Genomic DNA, 21,164 nt, shown 5'->3' with positions numbered 1-21,164 from the left:
TTAAGGCCCGAAAACATGTTGTCATAGCTATATGGAGCTGAATCTGAAACCATACCCAGGACGCTATCGAACTCAATGATCGAATCTTTCGAGGCACTGATAATAGCTCTGCCACAGGTTTACCATTTGCCGCATCAAGAAAACAGACATTTGCCAGATGCAACTTCTGGTTTTTACTTGGTACCATCGTTCTGAAGAGCACAGCGAAGACACATCTGCCTTCCCTATCTGAAATCTCATCTGCGACAAAGACGATCGGTTTTCCTTCCAAAACCATTTTAATATTATATATTGCCGTTCCACATCGAGACATATACTCATTTCTCACTCTTGAACACGTAGGTAGATCACCTGAGCCTGGCACATACCTTTAAAGATAGAAATGATCCAATTAGTTTTATTTAGAAGTATAGTAATATACACATTTTTCGTAGGCCTAATATCTATAAAGCAAGCAAGGCTGTAAAATATGTAAAAAAATTATAGACTTAAAATACTCGTATAATAATATTAAACGAAATAGTAATATTTTAACAGTTCAAAATATTTTAAAATCTTGAGTTTCATTTTTATTTTAATGCACTACTTACTCGCAATTCATTCATTGGAATGTTGACTTGTAACCACAAATTCATTTTTTTTATTCACGAGTATTTGCTTTCGAGCTCTGAAATTATTGTTGCCTGCCGTTTAACTCCACTTTCTTCAGTTGTTTTTGAACGGAAGTTTTCCTTTGCGCGTTTGATTGGATTTTGTGTGTTTTTTTCCAATAGGCTACACCTCTTTTCTCCCACAATGACCTCTTATTATACAATTTGCACATTAAAATATTTGGATCGCTTACATAAAACTGCTCACTTTTATAGCTTTCCACTCGTTGTTTAACAGCGATTTTGTCTCGGCCCATCTTCATGCAGTTCGTGTGCAATTTGCAAAAATGAAACAAAACAGAGAAACGAACAAGTCAACAATTACTTTTAAATACATCGATTTCAATTTAAATTTCTTCGACAACAATGAGAAGGCAGTTTATTTTATAGAGAGTGAACCGAAGCAAAGGACGTCCAAATGCAAGAAAAATTTAAGGGCTGGTGAAAGTGCATACAAAATTTAAAAAATCATGAAATTATAATTCCGCACTTATTTATTCTCAGAAACTGCTATATTTCGCATTTTATCGCGGCTTAGAAAACCGCCTAAGGTATGAAATTTCCTCTCTAAGGCACAATTTACGTGATTACGTAGCATTTGGACACTTTTCGCATTTATCGCCACTGCGAAAATCTACCATCTCTACGCATAAGTTATATTGAGCTTTAGCACTTTAATTTTCTGGAGTAAAATTTAACCTATCTGATGGAGTATGTATAGAAAGCACTACCACTTCCATTTCCATTCCACCTTTCCTGCCAAAAGGGTGGATAACCAACAAACATCGTAAAAGAGAATTCTTAAAATCCAGCTTCAGGCAAGTAAAGCGAAAAGAATAACCACACTTTAACTTTACAATGACCTAATAAGGAGTTACCGTCACTTACAGGAGCATATTTCCGAAGTCATTTTGAGCAGAAATGTCATATAAACATGGGTCTTAATCTCAATATTTTCAGAATTACGCTAATTTGAAGTTGTGTGTAAAATACTTTTCTTCTTTACTTAGGGTAAAAGAATATAGAAATGCAGAATGAACTGTTCAGAAATATCATTTCTTTAATTGACAAGTACTCTGAACCTAAAAGTTTGTTGCTAATTCCATAGTTGCTTCGTACAGATTTTTTTTTCTATTTTTAACTACAGAATTACATTTTTCTTACGCATATTCACGACAATTGTTAACAAACCATACTACTCTTGTAAAGTCTTTAAGACTGTACAGTACATTAGGATGCAAAATTGAACTGAAAGGATCAAGTTGCTAGAAGTCGTGTAATTTGTAACATAGTTGTAAAGTTCGTAGACCACTCTTCGTCAGCACACATCTGGCTAGTTCAAAGGTTCACAGACGACTCCGCGCCAGCACACATCTGTCTAGTTCAAAGATTCACAGACGACTTCCCATCAGCAAACATCTGCCTAGTTCAAAGGTTCACAGATGACTCCCCGTCAGCAAACTTCCCGTCAACACACATCTGCTTAGTTCAAAAGTTCACAGACGACTCCCCGTCGGCATACATCTGCCTATTTAAAGGTTCACAGACGACTCCCCGTCGGCACACATCTGTCTATGTACAGTGGAAGCTCTTAAGTTCGACAGAAATCAAGTTCGACATCCTATAGTTCGACTACTTACGTAGGAGAATTAGACACGCCCCTATACGGGCACTAAGAAATGGGTTTGCCATTTAAATGGGAATTGGTTGTGTGTCTTGTAGTGATAAAAGGTAAAGGTATCCCCGTAACATACCATGAAGGCACTTGGGGGGCATGGAGGTAGAGCCCCATGCTTTCCATGACCTCGGCACTAGAATGAGGTGGTGTGGTCGGCACCACGCTCTGACCGCCTTTTACCTCCGGGAAAGACCCGGTACTCAATTTTATAGGAGGCTGAGTGAACCTCGGGGCCGTTCTGGAAGTTTGGCAACGAGAAAAAATCCTGTCACCACTTTTGTTAAAGGAAAACAAAATATTTTATTGATTAGGACATCCATATTGATCACTGACTTTAAATTAATGAACTCTTCTTTTTCTATTTGAGAATTGTGCTGTTTGTGAGACGGAACTGTCGAAACCCACTGTGGTTCTAGAAGCGCATAGACAAATCTCGGGGCGGGCAGGAAATGCAGGTACAGTACTGTATTCGTTGATGGATAACCAATAAGAATTTGTATTCATTTCACCTGCCACACCCACTACTCTTATTGAACTGAACTTTCAATTCTGTTTTGTCGCACTTAGGAGAGTCCACTGTATTCCATTAATTATGTAACCTGTAAGAAGTTTTCATACGCCTAAGATTTTTTGAGGTAAAATATACGGCATGAAACCCAATGCTATTCTTCTTGTCTGTCAGGAAGACTATTATCGGGTTTATGTTTCACCACTGCTTTAACGCCATTCTGCTGTCAGTGGTGTAGAATACAGCTCGACCAAGTGAAGTCTGAGAGCCGAGAGGGGAAGTTGGAGGCAGTTCTGTAGTGAAAGGAGGCGGTAACGAGAGGAGACCGTACAGTCTCATATGAGAGCAAAGTTTTCCTACTGCGCTTCAGTTCAAGAGCGGTAACAATTTAAGACGCTTTGAAATAGACTGTACTTCTACTTCTGCTTGACAATGAGGTTTGGCGTTCTGATTGGCAAGCGTGGGCGTGGGAGAGAAAGTTGCATGAGGGGGGAGGCTGGGCGATAGCGTAACTGTTGCCATTATCTGAAGACAAGGACAAAAAATGCGTACGCTCTTTAGTGTATTTTAAACGATGTGCACACGTTGAAATCTGAGCGTCAAGTGACCTATGTGGCAGCTGTGTTTTGCCTCTACATTCCATCCCGATATCCCCACTCGCAGACTTGACTTGGACAAGTATAGATAGTAGAAATTTCGTAGGCACACAAGCAGCCACCTTTAGGAAACCTTTTATTCAACACAATACATCATGAAGTCCCATGTACGTCATATCTGATCATAGATCCTAATACGGTACGCGATTTATAAAATGGAAGAAGAATGAGAAGTCATTTCAATTTAATTATTTCTTTATTTCTGAAATTCAGCGACCCTCCTAATGAGGAGTCTCTTGCTTTGCGAAGGTTACTATGAGGCCATTGAGCAAAAAATAAAGGAATCTTTCGTTTCTGATATAATATATATTCCTTAGTCTTTCTTCTGAACTTAAAATATTTTTCTTCTCACTTATTTGAAGGCTGCAATCTTTCGCAAGTCTCTACATTTTCAAGTATGGAAATATTACCAATATCTCCATTTCAATCATGCAAAATTATTGTTGTGTTTGAAGAAAAGTTTGCACTTATACTTTTTGAGCAACTGGACTCATGGCCAAAACCTCTTCATTTTCCACTTTATTTCTCGTCAACCATAAATTATTAGGCATCATAAAATATCTCTCTATGTGAACAAGAGAACGACCTTTAGTTTCAGGTAATGAAAGATACACAAAAAGGCAGCAAAATAGCGAAAATACACCAAACAACCAAAAGAGTCCTGCAGTGCCAATTGCATTGTGTACAGAGGGGAATATTTTTGTTGCTGCAAACATCGCCACCTCGTTCATAGTAAAAATAAAAGCTCCTAGAACACATCGAACTTTAGAGGGCAAGATTTCTCCCACCATTATAGCCGGCAGCACGAAGAATCCGTACGTATTAAATGCCACGTACAAGAGTACACATACAATCATGAGCCACTCGGGGACATTCTGGATATGAACTAGAGCCCCAAGCACCGTAGCGGAAACTCCCGAGCCGAGTCCCGAGGATATGGACATGGACCTTCGTCCCATCCACATAAGCATGACACATGATATAGCCATAAACACAACCCTCACAATAGTAGTGAGGTTGGTGGTCCAATTGACGTCAAAGCTGCCGTCTGTCTTCAGCCCGGAGACGATATCCATGGAGTAAAAGATAAAGAGGTTAGTTCCACACACGACCTGGATGATGTTGAAGATGTGGGCGATTAAGAATGGTTTTAGAACTTGAGGACGCAGGTACTGTTTACAATTCCACTTGAAGGATGAGATTGGAATTGAATTATTGTCTTCATTTGTTCTGTTTACAAGTTCTTGCAAATCTCTCTCTGCCTGGGGAAATAAAATAAATATGTTAAATTACTCAATTATGTTTAATGAAATTGGAAAATCTTACGATAACAGAAAACGGAAAATTACCAAAACGGATGTTTGTTTATAAGACAAGTGAGAGATTAGCAGCGGTTCTCAAACTTTCGTATTTCGAGCTCCCTTTTTTTACTTTGGATAATTCTGCGCCCCCCCCCCTATAATATAAGATAGAAAGATAAATGAGAATAATCCAATACGAAGGAATTTAAACTCGATTGGCAACAGTGACCATCGCTGCCGATGTATTGCATTCGCGTCGTGTTATGACGACATTTCCTGTTGCCCGAATGTCCACGGCCGATACCGATTGAAAATATGCGAATCTAAAAGCAGCGCATCTGCGGGTGACTTTTTAGTTGTTCCATTGCGACTGAGTTGCGAGTTTGTCACTTGGAGTTCCAAAACGCTCGTGTGCGTGTGTAGTAAATATGAGCAGATTTTTAATTGGACGCAAATGTACGTAAGCATGAGGACGAAGAAGTTTCTACTTCATCAAAAACGCCCAGTACCCGTGTTAATCCTATTATAAAATCAAAAACATAAAGTGACCAAGCATAAAGATAAGCACCGATTTGCGTAGCAAATGAACTAGAAATAACAATCAGAAAAATGGCAAGTTCCTCGCGAATTTCGACGAGATAATCTCTTAAATAACCAAATCAGAGTCATTTGCGATAACGCATAAAAATACACGGCGTAGAGTCTCTCAGTCCTGTCTATAACCAGCACAGCGATGTCGTCCTCTTCTACGTAGACGTCACAAGACCCAAGCCGTGCGATGCGCTGCTCATGTCTCGGTCGCAGTGAGCGACCAATCCCGCCGAGTTCATTCTACCGACTGATTTCACTTTAGGGATGGGCAAAAATAACCGGTTATTTGATAACCGGTTATTTTCATACGGTTAACCGGTTAATAACAGGTTATTTTTGCTTGTCGATTTAACCTGATAACTGGTTACTTTCCTCTATAGCCGAACGACCGGTTATTTTTTATAATACACACCAAATCAAATGTATTTTTAATTTATCTCAAATTCAATGCCAGTCGAACATCGTTTCTTCTTATTTCTTTGTAATCTTATGTAATCAACCCTGTATACAAATTGTCTCATGCGTCATTCCTACATGGGGTATGGGTTACTGCTTTACGTACTTCAATTGTCTATAGATGGTAAAATAAGATTCGACTTCAAATCATAGGCAATAAAGGTCTATCTTAATCGCTGACTTTATTTGATTGACTTATGATATTATATCTGCCGGTATTGGATTAATTAAAATGGCGATAACTCTATTTTTTCTTCTAATGGCATAGGTTATTGATATTTCATATCATTGTCCCATTAGGTCTCTAGTTTTCTAATAGCGACCACTTTCATAACTGGATTTCAGCTATTCATTTATGCTGAATTACAGCAGCTGTGAGTTGCCGAACGACCAGATTGAAAAATTCCCGCTATGTTTACAAAAAAAAACACGCCAGTGTTTCGCCCACTCCGGAATATAAGACACACCATTGGCTGTTGCCTACCCACTCCACTTTCGCTGGCTTGCAGCGAAAAAAAATTTGTTACAAAAAATGGTGGCTACTATTTCAGCGCTGTCGGTCAGCAAGGCGTTCAATGCTTTTGCTGTTTCAGCGCTGTCCCGGCTGAACGCAGCCATTGTGTCGCTGTGGTGTGAATGGATTCATATTCAGCTGTACTCACAATAATTCGCATCGGATTCGCTCCCGCTCCATCTGCCGTGATTCGCGTTTGTGTAAGCAGACATTTAAGGCTCATTCACAATGAAAATTAAACATAACGTAAGCGTTAACTTAAGATATAAACGTTACGGTAAAATCAAGAAGTCATACCATCATTCACGATGGGAACATAAACATAACAGCAAACATACTTGGTAACCATGGAAACATAACAACGACGCCATTTCCTCATATTCTGTCATATACTTCAGCGCTCCACGATTGTGTTCTGTTTGCAAATCACGTAAGCATAAGCATGAAAGTTTGGAGTTTGCAAACTTTTATGTTAACGTCTTACGGTAATGTTTATGTCAATGCTTATGTGAATCATTGTGAATGATCCCATTTGGTAGCCTGGGCGCAAACTTCTGTGTTTATGTTACGGTTATGTTTAATTTTCATTGTGAATGGGCCTTTAATCTCCGTATGACTTCTCTGTAGGGGTTTGTGAAGGTTATGTCTTTATCCCTCCACTCCACACCAATCTCCAGGATCTTCTCCATTGTCTCACCGCTGTTGTGGCTCTGGTCGACCGTGATATCAGAGTCTAGTATATACAGTCACGAAGCTTGAGTTGTGAGGGTGCTAGAAACAATAGACTGTGCCGGTACTATTTCGCATTGTCTGTAATGAGGCGATAGTAGCGATCCGAGTGGTGAGCAACTATCTATGGATGCATATTTACAACGTATTGAGCTTCGTGACTGAATATACTAGACTGTGGTGATATGTTGACAAGCATGTGGAACGAAAGCCATATTTGACACTAACGGTACTATGTCCTAGCGGCAAACTACGGCAACTACAAACGCGAACTTTTCGGTACAAATACTTGAAGAGCTTCTCTCTTTATCAGCGTAAGAATTGCCGTCATCTGTTGCGTAGTGAATTTGTGGTGAATTTTTTTAAATATTTTACGGATTTATGAATAACCGTGTATAGTTTCCCAAAGTAGTGTATATTATTTTGAAGTCGGAAACAATTTGATCTTTCCATAATATGGGGCGACCTAATTCAACGTCAATCAGATTATCGCAAAATAACCAGTGGTAATACTGTGTCCCATTTTGATATATCACAATATCATATCGTTCCCCAGTAGGCCTAACATCGTACATTTTGATAGTTTTTAACATGTATGATATCCTAAGCTAAATAAAGCGATATAGAACTTACAACACATTTTTTCTAATTGTTATCAATCCTATTCTAGTTGCAGTTCGAAACTCTGTATGTATTATCAGTAGAGCCCGGGTGTTTATGCATTTATTTTGGTTAAAATAAGCAGGCACATAGGCACTAAAAATAGTAAAAATAGGCAGTGAAATAAGCATTTATTATTCATGAAAACAGACAAAAAATAGACAAATACATAATAAACTATCCCATACGGTACTGTCTTTTCTTGGTTGCATGTCACAACAGGATGCTTTTTTAAGTTGTCAACTGTTACAGTGAACCGCCTGTCAGAGAGAACGTTCTTCATGGTAGAAAAAGATCTTTCTACTTCTATTGAAGTGATTGGAGCAAACTTAAAATAACTTATTCCAGAAGGACTGTCTCTACTTTCTTTCAGAGACTGGAAAAACCGACTGTGTATTGTTTCAAAAAGAGGGGTGTGAGAAGGGATTAGAGACTTCAAAGTACACGTGACTTGTGCGTGCAAGCGACAATAGTAACGGGACCTGAAGACTTGCTTTTAATACTTCCCTCATCCCCTTTCTTTAGCTAGTAAACCCCGAAGTGACCAGAGCACTGAGGGTTATATTGTTCAAACATCTTTGATAAGTGACATAAAAGATGGAATCGGTAGGGGAGAAAAGTTTTCGACTTCTTGGAAACGTAAGTATTGCTGGAGAATAAGATTCTCAGAAAATATTTGTGTGAGGTGAATATATATTTTTAATCTGTACAATCGATCTTTTTTGTTTTTTGATATAATTTATGTGCGGTTTATTTTAAATGCATTAAAAATATAGAAAATGTACAATAACGACGTAAAAAGGCTTTAAAAATTACATTTAACCTTAAAATAGGCAACGGGAGCTAAATTAGGCAAAAAAGGCAAAATAAAAATTAGGCCTATCGTCCCCAAATGTATGAAAACGTGTTTATCTAATAGGTCTTTCATACATACACTCAGTTAAAAAAAAAAAAAGACATTTTGCCTAACATCCGGGCTCTAATTATCAGTCTCCTAAAGTCAACCCCGCGGACTCAAACACTACTTCGCTAGCCATTAACCTCTAAATTAACGCGTTGTCGTTGGATAACCGGTAAGAACGTGTGAACTATAGAAGTATAGAAGAATGGAGAGTTTTCTGATCATCTTTCCAATAGAATCTTTTTAGAGTAACTTGGCAGACAATATCAAACAAAAACAATAGTCCAAGTAGCTAGGTATGCCCAGAAGAACACAACGGTAATGCGCATGTTGTTTTGTAATAGAAATACCACAACTGATTGTGTTCTATAAATAGAGGTAATATCTAGAAAAAACAGACAAATGTGCATGCTGATAATTTCTAATGGACGATGACAAATGCACATGCTTGTAATATTTATAAGACGCTTATAATTGTCTCATGAATTATCCAAGTAAATAATGTAGCCTAATAAAATATATGCTACATTAAGATGGTACTAATGCAGAATTTTAAATTATATTTCGTTGATAGTAAAACAAATGTACACTGGCATATTATGTAAATAAATATACTGTAAATTTTTGCATTTTGTTACCGTGTGAATGAAATTTCTACTTGCCTTTAACAAAAACAAGTCTTTTTTTTTTTTTCATTCCTTGCTTTACAGTAAAGGCAGATTTTAAAGTTGTGTACTGTGAACTGCAGTGTACTATCTGCCTTTATCTATGAAGTAGGACAAAAGATGTCATATACAGGATGTTTCCTTTTTGCCTAGAGTTCTACGTGAGAACCATATCAAGCGCTTGTGCTTCTATAGACTAGATCACTAGACAGTAAGGTACTCAACTCCAGAGTTTACTTTATAAGTTGCTTTCGTGTATTGCAATTCGTAATTATTGCTAATGCTCTCTAGTTGAGATTTTGTTTATTACAGTCCATACTTATCTACCAGTTTTCAAGATTTAGGAGTGAGGATTGAAAGTGATGATTTTCAAAAGTTTTACTATAAGTAAGAAATATCGTACTCCTGACTCCTTGCACAAGACGAAATCTTGTTCTAAATCTATGGCTTTAATTGAAATGGCAACTTTGGCATTTTCTTTATTACATAAGTTTTAAAAATAAAAATTCTGAACATCGGGTTGGTGTGATAGTGGACTGCATTTTTTCACTTGAAATACAATGAATAACGCACTTCCGAATTATGAAAATATTGAATTTTCAGTGTTCGTCTCTAATAGCAACGAGTGATAAATTTAATTAACGTCAGTGAACGGATGTCATTCTCACTGTTTCATCAGTAGAATGGACACTGGGCGCTGGCGTTTAGTTCCACTTTCAAGCGGTAGAGGTTAATGTAATCGAGCACGCGCTAAGATAATAATTGAATATAAGAGTTGAGACACAGGAGCCAACATCGCCTACCTTATTGCATAATCCAGTAACGCTTTGCTTCAAATAAATTCAAGTTAACAGATTCTCTTTATTTCTCAGTGATAAACTGGTTGTAATAATAATTTTTTATGATTTTATGTATGATAAATTATATTATAAAATAATATAGGCTAGTACATTAAAAATTATATGTCAAATTCGTTTCATTTTTGTATACAATATATAGGCATATGGTTTTACTTCTCATAGGAGTTTTGTTTTCCCATTTTCAGCACTATCAAATCATTACATATTTTAATTGTCGATGGGGTCAACGTGTCAACTCTCAATATAAAAAAACTCTAGAGTCTAGACATTAGAGATAATGACTGATCTATTATTTCATCGGTCCAATTTATTTTATTTGCGTACATGATGTACCTAGATGTATTAATTATATGTGTTATATTTCCGCTGTGTCCACTGCTAGCTGGTGTGATGTCAGTGCCAACTCCAGGGAGAAAGCAGAATCTCACGCTCAAACTGGTTTGAAGGTCATTGAAATCAGTCCTGCTACATCAAAGGTACCGACGCGAAGTGTCCATACTGTATAATTATCTATAGGCCTACGTTGGTTTCATGTTCAGTGGCAATATTTCCAGCTTTTATGGTCCACAGTGAACGCATGACGTGCTTAGTCTACTATTCTGATGTCAATAAGTTTTATAGGCCCATATGCAGTCATACCCACAGATGCAAGGGCAAAATATTTTCATCTACATCTGTGACCATGTCTAAATTATGGCTATAGGCTATGTTGTAAATAAGATAATTTTATTGTAGTACATTTCCATACACTATATTATTTTAATATTTGCTCTTAGTGTAGTAAATGCAAAGATTATCATAGATGTGTAGCCTATTTGTTTTTGGACAAAATTACATAATTATGTAGAGGTAATTTTATAAAATCAAATGTTATTGTCTTCTTTGTCAAAATGAAGTTACTCTTTGTGTACTTTTGTCTGAAAACGTTTGTATAATGCTGGTATACAATTAACTTGATTAAGAAACATTTCATTGTTGATCGTTCAACTAAAATTACATTTAGCATTAATATATGAAGAGTCCACTGCAAGAATGATGGATGTCACTTTCTTGTCGAAAATGAACCAAGACTGTCAATGCATAGCTGAAGACATATAGAATGTACTTACAGAGTTATATGGCATTAACACTGATAGTCATTGTCCAGTAATGATCGGAAAATCACAGTTAAGCTTTGAGCGCTAAGCATTTCAAACTTTCAATTGCTTCTCCTGCAAAATGTATTCCAAATGACATCCATCATTCTTGCAGTGGACTCTTCGTATAGCCTTTTTTTCTATTATAAATTAATCAAAGCCTGAATCTTATACCGTAGAATTTTTCGAGCTGATCCAATGTCTGTTTACAAAATGTTCCCATTGCTCAACTTTTCCCAGTAATCATGAGCTTTTATATTTAATTGAAATGTTTCTATTTCATAAATAAAATTTACATAATTATGCTGATTAACATTTTGTATGTTAAAAAAGAGAAAATAATTCCTATAGATATTTTCCTGTCGACTGAAATCCAGTTTATCAAATGTTTCTATAGCAGAGGGATTTTGAGTTACCGCATGAGTTATTTTGAATCTCAGCACTTTAATTTTCTTTACTCAAATTTAACCTATCTGGTGGAGTAGATATAGGAAGCTGTGGTCTGTGAAATACCGGTCTAATTGTTGATAACTCGAATGGATATAATAACAAAAACAGTATGTTTAGAACTTGAAGTTACTGCAGACATATTCGTCAAGAAAAGTAAGTGTATGTTCAGTGACGTTTAGATTCCGCCGTATCACTGAAATGCAAGAAGGTATAAAACGTGATCCATTTGAATAGCTAGTTAATAGAGTAACGCATGAGGTACATTAAATTTGAGGAGCCCATTGCATATCTTGGTGTCCTTACTTTGTATCCGAAATACTGATCATAAAACATTTTAACTGAAGTAATAATTACCAAGGTTTTCAAATTTATAGTAATATTTCGCGCCAGTCCCTTAAGAGTTAACTCGTAAATAGAACAAAAATCGTTGGGTTCACAGCTATTCTATTCACATACTATAATATGTTATAAATTGTGTAGTTATGTAGTGTTGGATATAATTATTAATGAGAAACTGTCTCCCACCTGCGTGTGATGTGTTGATCCCCACAACCAGTTGTACACTTCATCTGCCTCATTGATGCGATTTTTACGGACGAGCCACACGGGACTCTCGCGCAGCAAGCTGTAGAACACGACGCTCAAAAATGAGGCCCCGGCTCCGAGACCCGCCACTATTCGCCAGCCCATATGAGTCCCCAGCAAAGAGACCAACATAATCCCTATGGTGTAGGTTAGAATTAGACAGGCGGACAACGCACCTCTCAATTTGGGGTCAGCCATCTCTTCCAAATGAAACTGTAAGAGAGAAAATATTACGTGCTTAATTCGTGAACTTAACACAATCAGTAATTTATTCTGTAAACATTTTTTACTAATCTGAAGACAAAGTAGGGATCTCTGAGCAAGCATTTATACTTTTCCATTGCACAGAATATAGGAGAAAAGGTCATTTCAGACTATAGTCTATGTCGGTGGTGAATAACCCTTCACAACACACAACCAAAGCCACCGTTTTTGGTGTGTGACATAAGTAATGGGAACGCTGAGAGCGAGTATCTTATCTTTGTCGCAGTCTATGGGCGAGACAGCTGACAACTGTGATTGGCAGACTGCTGACGTGACTTGTGTTTAGGAGATGGTAACACTCTCAGCCGAAGTGGCCACTATCTGGGCACTGTACAAAAGGACACACACACACACACACACACAAACACAAAGTGTGAGTATCTTGCCTTTGCCGCAGTCGGTGGACAATAAGACTGAGGACTGTGATTCGTAGATTGCTGACGTGACGTGTAACTTATTTGGGTGGTACCGTTCTCAGTTGCACTCAGCTGCAATGAGCAACAGATTCTCACTGACTGGCGTTTTACTCAAGGATACGCGACAGAAACGCTGGCTCTGGCAGTAACACAGGATGGTTCTAGCTTAATCTTCAAGAGAACACGAAAGGAATGGTTGGCAAGGGTATACTGTTGTATGGAGTCGTTAAAAATTGCTATATCCGGTTGAAAGATCCTCAATATCAAACAGGCGCAACGTACTTTAAATTTACACTTACACATATCCCAGGAGCACTGACTCCTTTTCCAAAACCACCTAGCGCTCTCCCCACATAAATCAAGTGGTGGGAAGAAGCTACAGACATCAGTGCCAATCCTATGCAGATAATAAGGAAGGAGATCTGCGCAGAGAGGCGTCTTCCCCATGTATCCAGAATGATGCCGCTTGATAGGCAGCCGATAGTCGTGCCCATGAGGTACAAGCTGACTGAAAGCCAGAATTGAATTTGAATTTATCTGACCCAAAATATACAGGTTTGCGTAAACACACAGAGTAACAAGTAACTTTTTTAACTTAAAAAGATATAAATAAAATGTTATTTTGAACAATTTATGTACTATGTACACCATACAAGTAATTCCTTATTATAAGTATTGAGTACAGTACGATTATTTAGTCCTGACAGTCGCCGGAGATGTGCGCCTGGGTCAGGCGAGTCCATTTAGTTATGCCAAGGGGTGTTTGAGTTAGTCACTCGCTTGCCTTCGGAGCGATCGGATGTCACGCATGCGGTAGAGCGGTATGTTTCCAGTACAGTTAAGCTGTACTGCATTCCTTTACCGACCGATCGCCCTTATCTCTACTCCGGAGCTCTCTCCACTACTCCTATTACTTCCCCTCTTTCGCGTCGCTGACTGTCAGGACTAAATAATCGGTCTGTACTTAAGTAATGACAAAACAACATCCTGTTTGAGTTCAGCGCGCAAATTATATTTACTACATCATTTAACATAAAAAAAAAATAATAAATAGCAGAGATAGTTCGTCGCGCCCCGAGAAACGGACCAGCCACATTAATATTCTTTAAGGAGGGTGATGGATGAAATTTCTATTCTCGACATTTTTCAAGCTACGTCCTCGATTTTTTTGCACACATAATCACTGGGGGATCGACATCATTGCCATCAACCGCAAATTGAAAGGAGCTGAAATAATCGACCCAATTATTCGCTATGAAACCTCCGTAACCCAAAACTTCGAGGTTAACTATGAAGAAACAACGATCTACGAACATACATTCCGTTCTTCCTGAACAAATAGTCCTAAAGAAGGTGACGGGTGAAATTTTGGTCATCTTTAGTAAAAAATCGCATTTTCGTTTCCTTGTAAAAAAAATGAATCAGCAATCTCTTATTTATATGTTGAGCAAGTTTCAATGCTCTACGACGCTCGCAAGAATAAACATTACGCAATATATAAATGGCTGCACCCTTGAACTTCAATTCCATGCAAATTTTACAAGCTGTTTTCTCATACTTTTGTTCGGCACATTTCGTCGGTTCGAAGTCTAAAATCTCTTAAAATTTTGAAGCTAAGAAGGTGAAATTTTTATTGTATGTTCTATATCCTGGGGTTAACCAAATAGTGGGTGGAGTTTATGATTAAATTAATACTTTTTAAAAGAAAAAATGAAATATTTATAGTGGCAATGAAAAATTTATATTTTTAGGTATGCAGTGGTTATAAAATTTTTCTCCCCCTTTTGTAGTATAGATATAGGAAAACTGATGCGCGATGGTTTTCTAAATATGCCATTGGTCTTGCAAAAATATTTTCAAACATTTTACTCAAAAACTGAGCAACACATTTCAATTTCAAATATACATATTTTTTTAGAATATTTTTGTTAATAACTCAGAAACTAATTAACTCACATCAATGAAACTTCACCGCATCATTATCCATCACAACCTTCTGCAACGCAGTGTATTTCCTCATACGCACTAAGCCCTTAGATCGAATAGCATTTGCTAAGAAAGTCCTGTCCTCATAGTTTTGTGTCGTTTAATTCGTAGCAATTCGTCCTGGAGAGAGCTTCCTAGCAAATAATGCAATCAGACTATCTTCATTCAAATATCTCTGTACCACGAGCTACAGATGTTCAAAAACTTCTCTCAGCAACCACTGGAGTAGCCAAGCTTAACAGGCCCAAAGGAGTAGATAATATCTCTGGTCATACCTATCTGTCCAGATGTTGGAACCTGTTTATAGTTCTGAAACTTTAGAAATGTCAAATTACAGGACATTTTGTAATACCAAAAAAAAAGGAAGAAGAAAAAAAGACATTGAAACCAGTAATATTAAAAACACTTAAGTAAATATACAGGGGGTAGGGGGTATAGGTGTCATTATTTTAACTGATGATTATTCATGTCATAAGGAAGAAAAAATGTCCTCACAATTTTTTTTTCTAATTGCAATATTTAACTAATTATTAAAGTTCACAATATTAGACGTTTTTCAACGTTGCTGGATAGGGAGGAGTGGGTTTATAAGTACACAGTACAGCTCAAGCGGATAAGTTACAGACATATCGGTACAGATGCTCTGTTCTAATGTAGGAGCGGATCATGCTAATACTGTTGTTTACATAAAACGAGCAGCAAATACAAACTTTCAATCTCATTAGTAGAACATTGTGGTAAATTTACATTTTATGTAACAATATTGCTCCATTTTTATTGTATGTCTAAAAAATAAACAATAATGGTTTTCTGCACAAAATCACACGAACTTTTTTCTAATGTAAAATTTTAATCTCACCCTCTTCCGTAAAGCAGTATCATTTTTAAACAAATTTCTGATTGTGTGATTTTCGAAACGGGGTAAGAGACTCCTAGTTCTAATAATCGTTGAAAAACGGCTATAAAAGTTCGCCGATTAGGTAACCTTCTATGAGGATAATGTTGACTTGAATTACGACGACTTTCTCCATAAATTAATAACATTTGATATCCCTAAACTGTAAACGACATTATAAGTTATTTATTGAATACCCTGTACTGAAATTGTCATCCACTCGGCAGTATACCTATAGACAAGGAGCTTGAACTCAGCCGACTCGTACTTACGTCTGTGCAGAGTACTGCCTGCTGCACACGTTGCCACGTCTCTCACGCCAGAATATTAACAAATTTAAGCATGCATCTTTATTCGATTTCACGAGAACGTAATAGAACCCACAAATATTTATTTAAACTAATATTAACTCTTTGCTACCCATAGATATACCTATTGATGTAATAATTGTTTTCGTAATTTTACTAACGATATAAGCAGTATAACCCAAGTAAAATAAGACAAGAAATATTTTTTCATGTTTTGACCCTATATTGTATGGACATTTTTTTATTTTGTACATCGTCCCCGATGACTGTGTAAAGGACGGCACTTATGCCCCTTACACCCCGTATAGAGTTAGATTTTTTGTAATTGCCACAACTCTGATGAGAAAATTAATTGAAATTGAAGGTCTTCCGATGTCATATAATCTCTTGTATGGGTAAATTTGCCTGTCTAAATGACATATACCACCATATCAGTAGGCTATAGAGAAATGGACTGCTTCCTAGTGAGGACATCAGACCGTTTTATCTGTCTTACGTAGAACTGTGCTTGTGCAAACATACTGAATAATGTAAACCATGAAAAGTAACTGTGTGAGGAACATACCAGGCATTTCCAACTGCTGCCTTTGTGACGTCACACGTCTCTGCTCTCGTGCTCTTCGAGAGAGGAAGCATAGGTGAAAGAGCAAAGTAAGGGGAGTGGCAGTTCAAGGATACAGATGTTTAAATAGCGGAGACACAACATTACCCTCCCTCACGTGCTTTACCAGCTCTGCTTCAAGAGGGGAAACGCGCTCCGACGTCACGGGTTGGCCAGTTGGAAATGACTGATTTATACGAATGTCTGTCTTACAGGAATGCAGGATAATGGATGACCAAGGATGATTGTTAAATATTATTTGCGTTTACCTATCCAAGATTCAATTTCTTTGTCCACACTAATGTCCTCTGGATGTGTTCGAAGTTGAGGTAGGAGAATGGCAGAAAATCCTCCATTCAGGCCATTGCATACAGCTGTGAAGTAGGCCACAGTCGCTAGAATTACCTGTAAGCATTTGTGACACTTTCAAAGTCTTGTAGAATTTTACCATTGGAGTCTATTGAAACCCTTACGAGAAGAAAGAGATTACTCTTTCGTCTTCATTTACAAATGTTCAGACACTTAATTTTTCCATACAATGAAGAGTGACTGTGCGACAAACTAAGAGCTTTACTCAGTCCTCAGAACTCTTATAAGGACTCGTATACGTTTACATTTTAGTTCATTTCCCTACTTTTCTTCCTCATTAGTTCTGTGTTACGGCAATTTTATTCCATTTATTTAATAATGACATGTCAAACATGAAATGTGACAAGAAAGTACATCGAAACAGCAAACTTCTGTTCTGGTACAATTTCGTTTTAATAAAATAACATGAATATTACTCGTACACGAAATTTTACATAACTCAAAAAAAAATCTCTGTTATTTTTGAGTTAAAATTTAAAATTCTAATACCAGACTATTACAAAAGTTATACACAATTCACAAAAATATGTCAGTTTTTTTTCTAAAATAAAATTTAAAATTCTAATACCAGGATCAGATTCTTAAGAGAATAGATAAACAAAAAACATACATAAATCATAAGCATACATACTTTATAGACTAACATTTAAACACCAGGATAAAATACTTAAGTACATAGAGTAATTTTTTAGTTTTACCTTAATAATGCATGGTTTTGGTTATGATTCTTAATGTCTTCAGGAAGACTATTGAAAATTTTTATCGCCATGTAACTTAATCCCCTTTGATAGCATGATAAATTTGATGATGGCATATGAAAATCATTCTTTTTGCTGGTATTTATACTATGTATGGCTGATTTAGTTGGAAAAATTGTCTTTACTATGTAAGAGAGAATTTATTAAAGAGTATATGTATTGATTTGTTAAGGTCAGAATCTCTAATTTTTTTAAATAATCTACATGATTCTCTAGCCTTTCCCCAACTATTATTCTAATTGCTCTTTTTTGTAATAAGAATACACATTTTTACTATCTGCAGAATTTCCCCAAAATATTATTCCGTAGGACATACTGGAATGAAAATAGGCAAAATATATTGTCTTTAAGGTACTGCTTTTAGAAATTGTTGTAACGACCTAATTGCGAAGCATGCTGACAGAAATAATGTGCTTAGGGAATAAATAAACTTGTTTTAGAAAATGTTATACACATTAATTAGAAAAATCTGCCATATGAGTTGTTTAATTCTGGATTTGAAAATTTATTTGCTAAAAGTAGCCCATTCTGGATGGAGTTTTACTATAGAATTATATAGACGTGGATCAGGATTTGTACTATGTAGTAAATCAGCAGATGTGAAGCATTTAGGTTCAACTAAAGTAAGAGTATCATTTCGTAATGTACTACAATTATGTGGTTCAGTTACAAATTTCATTCGATTTTTGTGATAGAATTTCATTAAAGACTATTCATAAATTTTGTCAATGCTAAAAATATTAAATTCTGCATGGATCAAATTTGTTGAATATTTCTGTCCCATGAGTCGGAAAAATCATGGAGTGACGACACAAATTGAAATGTTTAGAACCATAGCGAGCCAAGTGCCATTTATTAAAAACGGAGAAAGAAAGGATTAAAGTTAAGTAAATACCATAATTTAATGAAGATTGACATATCATTTAATTTTAATGTGCATACTTTATCTTACTTGCTATATGTTTCATTAAATTGTAGTAATCACTTAATTTTAACTCTTGTTTTCTCCGTTTTTAATAAATGGCGCTTGGCCCACTGTGCCTCTGAACCCTTCAATTAAGGTTTGCATCAACCAGTGTCTTAAGGCGATCGATAAAGTACAGGGTGCGTCAGAAAGAACGGATGGATTTCACATGGCAAGAAAATTGTAAAGATTCATCAAATCAAAAATTTATTGTTATCAACATATTCACCAATACATGCAGTTTATTTATGGAAAACAACATTATCCATACGATGTCCTTGGCTTTCAATACAGGCATCGAGGCGTTTTCTGATGTTCGCCATCACTTTCACAGTCATAGCTGGTGCAATTGCCACGATTTCTTCACGAATCGCTGTCTTCAGTTCGTCCAGTGTATGTGATCGATGTTTACAAACTTACGCCTTCAAATGGTCCCAAAGAAAGAAGTCGCAGGGCGCGAGATCTTACCGTAGCCTCGGACAATCTCAGTGCAATAGAATTTCGTCCAGGTGATTTCTTCTTTAATGTTGAACCTGTGATACGAAATGAAGCCACCCACCGCAAAATTGTATTCCGAGTTGGAATCCTAGCGTGACATCCGATGTCGAAATGAGTCCTGAGTGGCGATCACAGACTCTTCATTTTTCAAAAATGTCTCTAAGATGAAAGCACGTTGTACACCAGACCAACACCATATTCTCAACTGAAACTGCATTCTATGGCTGACCCAACAGTCGTGGTCCCCCTCACTATATCTCTCTCCTCGTTGCGTATCGATAGTTTGAAATCCATCCGTTCTTTCTGACGCACTCTTTATAATATACTCCGAGAGAGAAAGTGGTTTCGGCCCCAACGCACAGTCAATGTGGAAGTCATAACAGAGTAGTGGAAACAACCACCATCTTATTTGTAATTTGCAACCAAATTCTGTGATTTTAATAGGCAAAGCATCATAAACTTATGTTGAAATAATTGAGAAACTTCAAATTCCTACAGCAGAAAATATGAAATGATTTCCTGACTCCATTGTATTTTAAATTCCTTTTTACGAAAGTATGTTGAAACCACATATAGTCTAATACTGTGATGCACAAACTAAGAAATGAAAAGCTATCTATGGATTACATGTGTTCTAAATACCTGATCACACTGTCTTGCGTCTACCTCCATATCAACCTAATCTTAACCCAATTGAAAATGTTTTAAAACAGCTGAAAGATTACGTTGGGTAAAAGAATGTCACATTTAGTATCAATGAAATCAGAATGTTATGTGACTTCAATGAGAAAATATGAGTGGAGATCGATTTACGAACACGTGTAACAGCTCTAAAGAACGGATCTTGAAAATGACGTAATGATAGACAGAACAGATTATGAAGTTATTATTCGTTTAGGGGACTGCTTTAGTACAGACAAGTAACGATGACGTTGATGATAGGAGTGATAATATTGATGGTACGCATGGTGGTGATAGCGAAAGACCTAGTGTCAGTGGTGTATTTTGAAGATGTTGAAAAGCCTACGCATTACATATGTAGTTGTAACACCATCTCAATAGCAAGTGTAGTAAATTTTTTCACACTAATAAGTTGGTGTTTTTACCGAGCAACATAACGCCTATTGTCTATTGTCTACAACCACATCTGTGACTGAAGCGAAAGCGAGCTGGTTTTCAATACAGGACTGAGGCAGGATGGTCAAGGCCCACCTGTCAGCATCGGATTTGCGAATGCCATCCAGGCCACCTGTCGGACTTGGACAATCATTGCATTTATAGGTCGCACAGAAAGCCTAAATGCGAGGATCTATTCCTGGTCCGTCCTTGCAAAGCTAAGGCAAGTGTACGGTTTTTAATTTAACTTGTGTCACTTCAAATTATTGGTGATACCCACAAATAAATAACCATATCATAAGAAAGCACAAACGTCACATCGTTAAGAGCAGTTCTAGTGAAAGCTTTAGTACAATCTTTCCCATCAGTCTGTTTACCTTCTAGTTTCTTGTTTCCGTTTTTATTTTTTTGTTACTTACTTGAGGTCGAAGCGGACGGCGTCTTCTTTCAAGTTCATTTTCTATTGTAATAGTATCACTGGTTGCAGCTTCATTTTCTAATGGAGTGATATCAGTCATTGCAGCTTTATTGTCTATTCGTATATCATTAATAAAATTATCGCTGTCTTGGTTTTCCAGCCTTTCCTAAGACATAGTAACACAACAGAAATAGCAATGTAAAGGACATGAATCTGAAGTACAACTTACTA

General features: G+C 36.8%; 2 protein-coding genes across 3 annotated transcripts in view; one reads left to right on the top strand and one right to left on the bottom strand.

The window, feature by feature from the left end:
• Positions 1–21,164, top strand: part of LOC138715231 (facilitated trehalose transporter Tret1-like) — a 453,955-nt gene that overhangs the window by 263,657 nt on the left and 169,134 nt on the right. The window lies entirely within an intron of this gene.
• LOC138715658 (solute carrier family 2, facilitated glucose transporter member 6-like) lies at positions 12,116–21,138 on the bottom strand. Its single transcript, XM_069848727.1, has 4 exons — positions 20,935–21,138; positions 17,080–17,215; positions 13,320–13,528; positions 12,116–12,553 (listed from the first exon to the last, which is right to left on the bottom strand). The coding sequence occupies exons 1-4, from the start codon at positions 21,031–21,033 to the stop codon at positions 12,236–12,238; spliced, it is 762 nt and encodes a 253-aa protein (XP_069704828.1). The 5' UTR covers positions 21,034–21,138; the 3' UTR covers positions 12,116–12,235.

This window comes from Periplaneta americana, chromosome 15 (genome assembly GCF_040183065.1).
Source record: "Periplaneta americana isolate PAMFEO1 chromosome 15, P.americana_PAMFEO1_priV1, whole genome shotgun sequence".
NCBI classification, from domain to species: domain Eukaryota; kingdom Metazoa; phylum Arthropoda; class Insecta; order Blattodea; family Blattidae; genus Periplaneta; species Periplaneta americana.
This window is presented reverse-complemented; position numbering and strand designations above follow the sequence as displayed.